This window comes from Crinia signifera, chromosome 4 (genome assembly GCF_055691185.1).
Source record: "Crinia signifera chromosome 4, ASM5569118v1, whole genome shotgun sequence".
In the NCBI taxonomy this organism is placed as follows: domain Eukaryota; kingdom Metazoa; phylum Chordata; class Amphibia; order Anura; family Myobatrachidae; genus Crinia; species Crinia signifera.
In genome coordinates, this window is record NC_139220.1 from 317,162,010 (window position 1) to 317,175,180 (window position 13,171).

The following is a 13,171-nucleotide window of genomic DNA, read 5'->3' on the forward strand; positions in this document are numbered from 1 at the left end:
ATCCCTTCACAGTACTTTGTCTCTAATCTGCGAATGCACTTAAAGGACAATGTCCGTAATACACCCTATCGCAAGATGCAAATAATTTAGACGAGACCACGATATTACAAGTGAGGAGATAGATTCTCCATAAATAGTGTATTTAGTCCCTAATGGACAAAAGGGGATTACAGAAATAAGAAAATACAGGGTAACACGTGATACAATTATCTAACAATAATTATACAATAAGACTCTACTTGGGAAAGAAAACAGGCACAGGATACAATCAGCCAACAATACAATAAAAGAAAGTACAGGGAATGCAACCGTTTACCGTCTCAAATATGCACAGCGCAGTCCGGTCGGAGCTCGCTATATTCAGATTGAACTAAAGCCCGGGTTAATGGTGACAGGATAAACAGCAGTTCCAAATAAAAAGAAAGAGCCAGCTCAGGGATGGCTATCTTATAGGGTCAGAAGGGGGAGGTCAAAGGCCATTCCTATTGTTCAGGGTTCGAATGTCCAGCCCTCAGTGATTGGGCAAGGTATTACATCTGGCTTGGAGAAATGCAGGGGGGGAAGGGTACTTTGGTGTCCTTTTGTTTGCTGGCATCGTCGTCGGGGGTCGTAAACAGCAACACAAACTAGTTACAACTGCATTCCTTTGTCTCACACAGGACACATGATAAAAGTACATATAATAGGTATTTTGTCCGTAATTATCAGACCATGGGACTTGCGAATATTTGTCTGCGACCGGAATGCTGCGTACGGGACACTGAACATAAAGATACCAAAGACAATCGTGTATTTCTAATTAAACTATGTGTAGTGCACTAATCCTTTAATTAACTATATTTTATTTGGTGTAAGTATGGTATTATGAATTTATGTGTAATAGTATGGCTGCACTCCTGGTCCACTTTGTCACACAGACTCGGGTATGTATACTTTATTTGCGCAACTCTGCGAACCAAAATGGCGGCCATACTATCCTAAAATGGCGTGTGTGCAACTCAACTTTAACACCATAGAAGACCAGGCTGTCACCCCAGCCGCCGCCCCACACATGGGTGTCCTCGACCTCCCCCATGTATAGGTTGGCGTAGCTGGGCGCAAACCTGGTCCCCATGGCCGTCCCATTCACCTGAAGAAAGTACTGATCCGAAAAAAGAAAATAATTATGAGTGAGTATAAATTTAATAGAATCAATTATAAACATCCTATGCTTGCAACTGAGGTCAGCATCGGCCTGTGATAGTCTCCTTTCTATCACTTTACACCCTAGGTCGTGCGGTATGTTGGTATATAGTGCACTGACATCTAGGGTCATAAAGGCATAAGTTGGTTTCCAGACAATATTTTGGATTTTGGTTAGGAGGTCTGTTGTGTCTCTGATGTATGACCTCAGTTGCATAACATATGGCTGTAAAAAGTGATCAACGTAAAAGGATACATTGGAAGTAAGAGAATTGATACCAGAAATAATGGGGCGTCCAGGAGGTGCAGTGAGTGATTTGTGGATTTTGGGAAGGAAATAGAAAGTGGGGGTGGTGGGAAATTTGGAAAACAAAAAAGTGTATTCTTCTCTGGAAATGACTCCCTACTGTAAAGCCGTAGTTAGTAATGTTTTGAGGTCAGATTGGAAGGTGGTAGTGGGGTTATGAGAGATGTTGTTGTAAAATTCTTTATCTTTTAATTGCCTATCGGCTTCGCTAATATAGTCTATTCTATTCATGACCACCACTCCACCTCCCTTGTCTGCCTCTTTTATTATCAGATCCTTATTTTCGGTAAGTTTTTTCAACGCTATTTTTTCTTGTTTGGATAAATTAGAAGGAGGTGTGGTCTTTTGAGAGTTGGAACAAAGATTCTTAAAATCTTCTAGGGTTATTTTGTAAAAGGATTCGATACTACTGCTTTTGGCAGAAATAGGGAAAAATTCCGATTTATTTTTAAAGATATTCTGTGATGTTTGTAAATCAAAGATTTTTTTATATGGTTGGGTATTATCTGTGTTGTTAGATTCCCATAAATCTTCTAATATTGTCAGCAATGCGTTGTCGGTAGAATCAAGGATTATTGGTACTGAACTATCCTTAGTTTTGTTCAGATGTTTTTTAGCAAAAAATCTTTTGCGGCATAAAGTATGGATATATCTATTGAGGTCCACATATAGATCAAATATGTTTGGACCCGATGTTGGAGAGAACTTTAGTCCCTTTGATAATACCGACAATTCATTGCTGTTTAATTGTTTATCTGATAAGTTGTAGACATATTTTTTGTCATTAATTAAGTTTTTGTTTTTATTATAAATCATCTGTAATTTCTTTTGTATGAGTTTCCCCCCTCGTCTTCCTCTGGGCTTGGTTCTCTTCTTCTTTTTGGGGTCCCTCTTTGTTGGTATGCTGGAGTGTTCCAGCGAGTGTTTTTGGGTCTTGCCCCTAAAAAATGATGGTGATAGGGTTCATCACTTTTATTCGTGATGGATTTTTCTTTGTGTGTGTTCTCTCTGTTTCCCTCTAATAGAATGGAACCACTGGATAGATGATCCAATGGTGAATATCTATTCGTTACTGGAATCTCGTAATTATTGTCCTTACTTGTATTCTTTGTTTTCTATTGGTCTCTATTGTTAGATTGAGTATAGTCCCTTCTCGGATATTTTTGTGCATTGGGATTATTAATTCTCCTATTTCTAGAGCGTGATCTATTTTTAGAGTATGACCTATTTTTGGTTCTATATGATCGTACTTGATCATTTTTATAATCATAAGAGTCCCTCTGGAACTTTTTTTGTTTGATCATTAGAGATTCTTTTTCATATCTTATGACCCTTTCATTAATTATTTTGTCCTTCTCATTGAAGCCTTCTTCATTTTTATGGATGTCCATGGACTTTTTCAACAATTCTATTTCTTTTTCTATAGCATAGACTTTGTCCATTCTGTATCTGACAATTAATTTCATTAGTGATATAGAGCAGGTATCAATCAACTGGTCCCATTCCTTCTGATAGGTTATGTCTCCCTGAAATATGGAGGGTTTCATTTGTTTATCAATATACTGCTGTAAATTGTTACTATCTAGCCAGTTGCGAGTTTCTGCTTTAAGAAGGTCCTCTAGTTTATAGAAGTCCTTTTGCCACTCAGATTTGTCAGGTACAGAATTGACAGTATTGACTTCAGAGAATTGTGACATATAGTTCTGCCTTCTAGTCTGACGGTCTGAAAAGTTGGTAAAACAGCTCATAGTTGCTGCACTGATCGTGTATGACAACAAGAAAAAACAAAAGAAGGTGATCAGTGCGCTACTATCTGCAGCTGGTACTAGGACTTGTCAGGTCCTCAAAATGTAGGAAAAATGGGGGATATGTACCAGCGCTGGCTGAAAAAAGTATAAGCAAAAATTTGCAGAACGGTATCCTGTACAATATAGAATTTATTAAAAATAAGATTTAAAAAGCTGTAATAACATATGAAATTTGCACTTCATAAAGGGGGGTTACAATAATATGTAAAAGTATTAACATGTGGACATTCAATTCTCAGCACAATTTGAGTGGTTAAAAGTATAGCATATAATTTGCATATTACCACACGGACATCTTAAGGTGTAGTCCCATAGTAGCAGGTGGCCAATGGCGATCCCAAACAGAGTCCAGATGAAGAATTAGGTGTCTCTGATGGGAAAGATGGTATAACCTGGAGGATATGATGATTTCCGTGTCTGCCTCGGATAATGAGTCCGGATGGGATGGTGCAATGCACAAAGAGATGTCCGGGTTGTGTGGATGAGCTCAAGTTGTAGCAATGTGCTAGAGGTAGAATGATCCACTTGATAAAAAGGCTCAACGCGTTTCCCTGGGCCAAGACACCCAGCTTCTTCAGGAGCAAGATATAATTGAGTCCTTATGCTGTGTACATGCAATATGGTCAGATATATCTCATGCGATCAATGGCACATCAAGTGCCAAATCACATATAGAACTCCAGGGAAGCTGCCGGGGAAGTTCTGGGTAAATCACATCTGACTTGTCCCTCAGGCAAGTCAGAAAATTGTATGGGGCCTTAATTCTTTTACAGGGATGGCTTTCATCTTCATTATGAGCGACACAGAAGCACCAGTCATATACAGGCCAAGGCCTTAAGCTGGGTACACATCTATACAATCCCTGTTTTCTTGCGACCGTTCGACCGACCATAGGCGCGTCGGACCGTCCACAAACAACAGCCGATACGCGCGTACACACCTGTACAATTTTACTTGCGACGTCCGATGTACTCCCGTCCAAACAGTCGCATAAAAAAGATTTTACCACCGTACACACTCTCTCGATTTGGGCTATTGACATGTCATATATAAACAAAATTATCATAATGGGCTGGGTTAAGGGCATACCAAAACAAAGAGGCGTGAATACAGAACCTAAACAAAAGTGACGGGGTACGTGTCTAAAAGTTAGTCAGCCGGCAGGGTGACTAAACTTCTATATAGACGGGGTACGCATCTAACTTAGTCAGCCGGCAGGATGACTACGGCAAACTGTTATATAGACTGGTACGTGTATAAATTAGTCACCCTGGTAACCCGTCTAAATAGCAGTTTGAGAAAACAAGGTCATAAATATAGATTCCCCAGTAGTGATGGTGATGCATGCACTGTCTATCCTGGTTATCCTACATTAGATAAACAGATTGCTCAGCACACATCACAGGTGCATCGCTTTTGTGCCGCCATGTGTGCTGAGCGATCTGTGCTTTAGCACCTCACTCAGCATGGAGGCAGCATCGCCCCGTGTGTACACCGTATAGCGATGGTGATGCATGCACTGTCTATCCTGCTTATCCTACATTAGCTGCACAGATTGCTCAGCACACATCATGGGTGCATCGCTTGTGTGCCACCATGTGTGCTGAGCAATCTGCGCTTTAGCACCTCACTCAGCTTGGAGGCAGCGTCGCCCGTGTGTCCTGGGCTTTTGTTGATTATCCAGCTACTTTGGTACAACATTTTGGCCTAAAAAGTAATGGTGTGAGTTGTGAGGTGATCAGAATAGACGGGAAATGAGTGGAAATAAATGTCATTGATGTAATAATACTGTAGGAACAAAAAAACATTCTGTAATTTTAGATGTTTCTATTATTTAACCCCTTCCTGACACAGCCAGTTTTTGCCTTCCTGACAGAGCCCTTTTTTTCAAATCTGACATGTATCACTTAAGTGGGGATAACTTTTTTTTGCTTTTACTTATCCCAGTGATTTTGAGATTGTTTTCTCGTGACACATTGTACTTCAAGTTAGTGGTAAATTTGGGTCGATACAGTCTGTGTTTTTTTGTGAAAAATACTAAAATGTCGCAAAAAAATGGAAAATTTAGCAATTTGCAAAATGTTAAATTTTCTGCTTGTGAGACAAATAATCATACCACTCAAAATAGTTAATAACTAACATAGACCATATGTCTACTTTATGTTTCCATCATTATTTCAACTTCCTTTTAAATTTTTTGGACACTAGGAGGCTTAAAATATGAATAGCAAATTCTCAAATTTTCAAGAAAATTTCAAACACTGATTTTTTTAGGGACCAGTTCAGTCCTGATGAGACTTTGAGGGACTTGTATGTGAGACACCCCCATAAATGATGCCATTTCAAAAACTGCACCCCTCACAGTATTCAAAACAGCATTTTGGAAGTTTGTTAACCCTTTAGGTGTTTCACAGGAATTAAAACAAAGTGTAGGTGAAATTTCAAAATTTCATTTTTTTTGCAGATTTGCAATTTTAATAAATTTTTCTAAGGAACACAGTACATTTTACTAGAGAAATGTGACTAAAATTGATTCCCCCAATTCTTTTGTTTTCATAAATATCCTATATGTGGCCCTAGTGTGCACGTTGACCAAACCACAGGCTTCATAATAGAAGGAGCACCTACTTGATTTTGGAGCCTCCTTTTTATGAGATTATATTTTAGGCACCATGTAGGTTTCTAGGCACCATAAGATGCTAAAAGTTAGGAACCTCCCCCACAAGTGACCCCATTTTGCAAACTACACCCTTCAGGGAATTCATTTAGGGGTATAGTGTACATTTCAAACCCCCAGGGGTTTCACCAATTTTGATACAACTGGGCTGTGAAAATGAAAAAATTTAATTTTTCATTTTCACAGCTCAGTTGTATCAAAATTGGTGAAACCCCTGGGGGTTTGAAATGTACACTATACCCCCTGATGAATTCCCTGAAGGGTGTAGTTTGCAAAATGGGGTCACTTGTGGGGGGGTTCCACTGTATGGGTGCTTCAGGGGTCATTCAACCAGAATCTGTGCTGCAAAATCCAAATATCACTCCTTCCCTTCTGAGTCCTGCCATGCACCCAACTGGTATTTTTTGGTCACATGTGAGGCATTGTTATACTCGGGAGAAATTGGGGCACAGATTTTGGGGTGCTTTGTCTCCTTCATTCCTTGCGAAAATGAAAAATTTTGAGCCAGATCTGCATTTTTGTGTAAAAAAATGTAATTTTTTACACAAAAATGCAGTTCTGGCTCAAAGTTTTTCATTTTCACAAGGAATGAAGGAGACAAAGCACCCCAAAATCTGTGCCCCAATTTCTCCCGAGTATGGCAATGCCTCACATGTGACCAAAAAATACCAGTTGGGTGCATGGCAGGACTCAGAAGGAAAGGAGTGATATTTGGTGGTGGAATGAATGGTGGGTGCTATGTCGCATTAGCAAGACCCCCGAAGCTCCAATACAGTGGAACCCCCCTCACATGTGACCCCATTTTGCTCACCAGATTTGGGAGGGGGTCTGGCGCTGCGGCTGGTGGGGGGGTGGGAGGGGTGCTGGCGCTGCGGCAGCCGGGTGGGTGGGAGGGGGGACTGCCGGGTGGGAGGGGGCTGGCGATCGGTGGTGATCGGTGCTGTACTTAACAGCACCGATCACCACCGATCACTGTGTTACCGAGCGGCTTAGCTGCCGGTAACACAGAAAACGCTGTGAATGGCTGTTCAAATCTGAACAGCCAATCACAGCGATCGCCGACCGGGGCTCAGGGACAGCAGACATCTCCAAACTGTCACCGCGTCTATGGACGCGGTGACAGTTTAAAACCATGACGTATATATACGTCTTCGGTCGGGAAGTAACTCCAGACCATGACGTATATATACGTCTTCGGTCGGGAATATCTATCTGTATATATATATATGCCCAGGGGTCTACACTGCTGTTATGTATGTATGTATATATATATATATATATATATATATATATATATATATGTATGTATATGTATATATACATATATATATATATATGTATGTATATGTATATATATGTATATATATATGTATATATCTATATATATATATATGTGTGTATATACACACATACACACACACACACATATATATATATATATATATATATATATATATATATATATATATATATATAAAAATCATTTCATTTTATTTCTTTCATTTTTACATGGCCCCGTAGGCTGCTGCTGCTGCTGGCGGGGGGGAGGGAAGGGGGAGGCGGCGCTGCTGGATCAGAGCAGAGGGAGGAGAGCGACTGCCGGGCTGGGGTAAGAGCACAGGGCTGCCGGTTGGGTGGGAGGGGGGGGTCTGCGGATCGGTGGTGATCGGTGCTGTACTTAACAGCACCGATCACCACCGATCTCTGTGTTACCGAGCGGCTTAGCCGCCGGTAACACAGGAAACGCTGTGAATGGCTGTTCAGATTTGAACAGCCAATCACAGCGATCGCCGACCGGGGGGGGCATCCCTGCCCCCCCCCCCCGGGCGGCGAGGGGGGATGTCTGCTGTCAGGGACAGCAGACATCTCCAAACTGTCACCGCGTCTATAGACGCGGTGACAGTTTAAATCCATGACGTACATTTATGCCATGTGTCGGGAAGTACTTCCCGACCATGACGTAAATGTACGTCAAAAGTCGGGAAGGGGTTAAAAAAAAAAATACAGATCCAAAACCAAAACACAAAACCTGGGAGGGTGGTTTTGGCAAAACCAATCCAGAGCCAAAGCACTAAACCCATAACATGTCTGGGTGCACACTCCTAACTGGTATCTGCTGTAGTAAGGTAGCGAGATCTGTGCTGTGCATCTGACAGCAAATAGTCCCAGCCATTTGGCAACATACAGAAATATAAAACAATGGTCCACGACTGATATGTGTTCTATATAGAAATGTTCCTTACACAATATAACCCTGACATCACACTTGTACTGCAGCATGTTAACCTTTTACATTTTACCTGTCTTACAGGACGATTGTACAACATCTTCTTATATTTAAAGTCCAAATCCTGCTCAAGGGGACGTTGTTCTCTGATCCAGCCAACTAAAGTCATAATTTCCTCTTACACCTGGAGGATTAAAGTGACTTTATTTTGTGGATAGAAGAAACATTCAACAATTAATTTTTCTCATCTCGTACATGATGAACCTCACAGGAGAGAGACCACATGTGTGTTCTGAGTGTGACAAAGGCTTTACATATAAGTCACAGCTTCTCAAACATCAGAGGAGTCACACAGGAGATAAACCATATAAATGTTTTGAATGCACCAAATGTTTTTCCTATGAGTCACAGCTTGTTGTACATCAGAGGAGTCACACAGGAGAGAAACCATATAAATGTTCTGAATGCAGCAAATGTTTTTCCCGGAATTCAGATCTTGTTGTACATCAGAGGAGTCACACAGGAGAGAAACCATATAAATGTTCTGAATGCAGCAAATGTTTTCCCCAGAAGCCAAATCTTGTCCTACATCAGAGGATTCACACAGGAGAGAAGCCATATAAATGTTCTGAATGCAGCAAATGTTTTTCCCAGAAGCCACATCTTGTCATACATCAGAGGAGTCACACAGGAGAGAAACCCTATAAATGTTCTGAATGCAGCAAATGTTTTCCCAAGAAGTCACAGCTTGTCCGACATCAGAGGAGTCACACAGGAGAGAAGCCATATAAATGTTCTGAATGCAGCAAATGTTTTTCCCAGAAGTCACAGCTTGACCAACATCAGATCAATCACACAGGACAGAAACCATATACATGTTCTGAATGCAGCAAAGGTTTTCAAAAGAAGTCACATCTTGTCCAACATCAGAGGAGTCACACAGGAGAGAAACCATATAAATGTTCTGAATGCAGCAAATGTTTTTCCGTGAAGTCAGAGCTTGTCCGACATCAGAGGACTCACACAGGAGAGAAACCATATAAATGTTCTGAATGCAGCAAATGTTTTTCCGAAAAGTCAAAGCTTGTTATACATCAGAGGAGTCACACAGGAGAGAAACCATATAAATGTTCTGAATGCAGCAAATGTTTTTCCCAGAAGCCACAGCTTGGTGTACATCAGAGGAGTCACTCAGGAGAGAAACCATATAAATGTTCTGAATGCAGGAAATGTTTTTCCCAGAAGTCACAGCTTGTTGTACATCAGAGGAGTCACACAGGAGAGAAACCATATAAATGTTCTGAATGCAGGAAATGTTTTCCCCAGAAGTCACATCTTGTCCTACATCAGATGAGTCACACAGGAGAGAAACCATATAAATGTTCTGAATGCAGCAAATGTTTTTCCGAGAAGTCAAGGCTTGTTGTACATCAGAGGAGTCACACAGGAGAGAAACCATTTAAATGTTCTGAATGCAGCAAATGTTTTTTCGAAAAGTCAAAGCTTGTCCGACATCAGAGGAGTCACACAGGAGAGAAACCATATAAATGTACTTAATGCAGCAAATATTTTCCCATAGGCTACAGCTTGTTATACATCAAATAAGAGAAATGACAAGGCTGAGTCACATAATTATGGCCACCTCCTACATATGACAGCACCGTGTACACCATGGGTCCTCAAACTGCTGCCCTCCAGATGTTGTGAAACTACAAATCCCAGCATGCCTTGCCAAAGTTTTGCTATAAGGGAGTGTTTAAACTGTGGCAAGGCATGCTGGGATTTGTAGTTTCACAACATCTGGAGGGCCGCAGTTTGAGGACCCATGGTGTACACCATGAAGTATACTACATAGCATGCACTGGCTTGGTGGGTATATAAGGTGTGTGAAAGGCCACTTGCAGATATCACTCATTGCATGATGTGCAAAATGTGTTGTTTACCAACATTCAGGCCAAGGGTGTCAGTATTTGTGATCAGAGCAGATGGTGAATTGATCACGTGTTGCTGTGGTGACTATTTATCATTACTGGACAAATGGGACCGCTGTGCTTAACTGATGTGGAAACTGATAATCACCATGGCCCTTATTCTGATTGAGTCGGACGGCTCCGTATGCAGTATGATGGAAGTTTCTACCTGCAGTGCGTTGGGACTGCCATGGGCACCAGGTTCGCCCCGAGTTATGTAAACCTGTTCATGTTCTATTGGGAATACCATAGGATATGGAGGGGCGACAGCCTGGGGGCGGGCCTGGTGCTCTGGCAGCGTTTTATTGATGATGTTCTGTTTGTATGGAGAGATGGTCAGGAGAGCCTTTTAAATTTTTGTAATGATCTCAATTTTAATGAATTTTCTATTAATTTGACTTTTAACACTAGTCCAGTTGAAATATCGTTTCTAGACCTGACCATATACATTGAGAATGGAAAGGTCAGCACAAAAACATTTAGGAAACCCACAGACTCTAATGGTTACATTGAGATATCCAGCCAGCATCACAACAACTGGCTTAAGGGCCAATTTACAAGAATTAAGAGAAATTGCTCCAACCCAGAGGTATGCCATCGACAAATAGAAGAAGTATCTGAAAGATTGACAGCTAAAGGTTATCCTTCTGAAAACCTCAATATAGCGAAAACCAAGATTGAAGCCATTGAAAGAAGTGACCTGTTAAAGGAGAAAGAACCTAATAATACAACAGACAATAAATTTCAATGGGCTTTCATCTCTCAATTTAATCGATTTCATTCAAAAATAGAAACTGTCTTTAGAAATAATTGGCACCTTAACAGACAGGATCCTGTTTTAGGAAGGATAATTCCAGATAGACCGATATTTATTTACAGAAGAGCCCCATCTCTTAGAAACCATCTAGTTAAAAGTACCATCGATGTTGGCCCGAGACAAAGTGTCAGGACAAAAGGTTTTCATCGATGTGGGGAATGTCTCATGTGTAAATCTGTAAAAAGCACACAACGGAAAATGATCGATTTTGAAGTTAAAAATAAAAAATATAAGATCAATGAATTTATAACATGCCATTCGAAAAACATCATATACTTATTAGAATGTTCATGTCAGCTGTTCTACGTTGGCAGAACCAGTCGCCCCTTGAAGGTGAGACTAGCAGAACATGTATATAATATACGAAAAGGCCTAACTATGCATACATTGTCTGATCATTTTATAAAAGTTCATCAATCAAATGAATGCAAATTAATACATTTTTGGGGAATTCAACTTATCACCCCTAAGTGGCGCACTAGGGACTTAGACAAAAGATTGGTGCAGACAGAAATGAAATGGATTCACCGTTTAAAAACTCTCGTTCCCAAGGGGTTAAACGGTGAGTTCGAATTAAAACATTTTCTGTCCTAATTGTACCTGCTGCTGCCAATATTATGATTGCTGCTATATACTATTTGCTGCTAATATATATCCCTACTGCTGCTATCTATTTATTCATTTATATTTGCTGCTATTATATATTGCTGCTATTTGTATGCTTTGGTGGTACAATTTTAAGACAGGTATGCCCTGACCATCTCTCTCTTTTTTTATGTTCATGAAGTGGTTTTAATTCTGTTTTTATCATAATGTAATATATGTTAAGTAATGGGACCTATAACACTGTGGTATTTATTGTGTATGAAATGGTGCCGTGCTTGTTTAGATCTGTGCGTATATGGAACGCACAGATCAATCAATGGTGGAACGCACGGCCATTGTAACCGCGCCGAAAGGCGGAACTAAACAAACTAAGTCTGTGCGTATATGGAACGCACAGATCAATCAATGGTGGAACGCACGGCCATCTTAACTACGCCGAAAGGCGGAACTAAACAAACTAGTGTCCCAGCACAACCACCGTATATAAGGAAGTAAGGCTAGACACTAAAGGTGGCCATACACACGCAGATTTATCTGCAGATCTGGCTGGTTGGAACAAAAACATGGTTATGGATGAGAGCAATTGACAGTTGACCATTTGCTTGGAAATGCTGGAAAACTGACAAACTGTCCATCATCCATAACCATGTTTTTGTTCCAACCAGCCAGATCTGAAGATAAATCTTACTAGTGTATGGGCACCTTTAGACACGCTGCTGAAGAAGGACCTGGCGGTCCGAAATGCATTTGGCGTATCTTGCCTTTTAAATATTACCGCTCCGACGGCATTCTTTGACGGGATCCACGGCTCTGACCCCTTCCAGTATCCGGAAACTGTTTGGGATTGACTTAACCTTTGGACTGTTCCTGCATCACAGTGTGCCCTGAGCGTTTTCGTTATATGCTTTTTTAACCTCCCCAATTGTAAGTGCAAACTCTTATTAAAAGCTGTATGTTTTAAACGTTATGCACTATTCTGCTATTTTTGTCTCCTCCTCTATGTTCATCAACATCGTGCGAGCATAATCATTGGAGGACCCAATTTCAGAAATCCATACAGGGGACTTTTTGGTGACATTACCCTATTAATTGTGACTTTTGCACAAGGATTTGTTTATTGGGAACACCTTAAGCGCTATTATAACAGTTTTTTCACCCTTTCACTTTTATCCCTATCATGCCCATCAGTCCTGCTTTTATCCCCATCATGCCCCTCAGTCCTGCTTTTATCCCCATCATGCCCATCAGTCCTGCTTTTATCCCCATCATGCCCCTCAGTCCTGCTTTTATCACCATCATGCCCCTCAGTCCTGCTTTTATCACCATCATGCCCCTCAGTCCTGCTTTTATCCCCATCATGCCCATCAGTCCTGCTTTTATCCCCATCATGCCCATCAGTCCTGCTTTTATCCCCATCAGTCCTGCTTTTATCCCCATCATGTCCATCAGTCCTGCTTTTATCCCTATCATGCCCCTCAGTCCTGCTTTTATCCCCATCATGCCCCTCAGTCCTGCTTTTATCCCCATCATGCCCATCAGTCCTGCTTTTATCCCCATCATGCCCTTCAGTCCTGCTT

The 13,171-nt window shown here is 41.0% G+C and overlaps 1 protein-coding gene across 4 annotated transcripts in view; it reads left to right on the top strand.

The window, feature by feature from the left end:
• LOC146075886 (uncharacterized) overlaps positions 1-12,561 on the top strand; it is a 35,782-nt gene extending 23,221 nt beyond the window's left edge. For 3 of the 4 annotated variants that reach the window (XM_083185559.1, XM_083185558.1, XM_083185560.1), the window contains one exon: positions 8,286-9,893. In XM_083185559.1, coding sequence (XP_083041685.1) covers positions 8,457-9,758 — 1,302 coding nt within the window. In that variant the 5' untranslated portion in view covers positions 8,286-8,456 and the 3' untranslated portion in view covers positions 9,759-9,893. Of the gene's footprint in view, positions 1-8,285; positions 9,894-10,039 lie in introns of those variants that run through there. The other variant, XR_014473650.1, reaches the window with a different exon arrangement.
• The last annotated feature ends 610 nt before the right edge of the window (positions 12,562-13,171 follow it).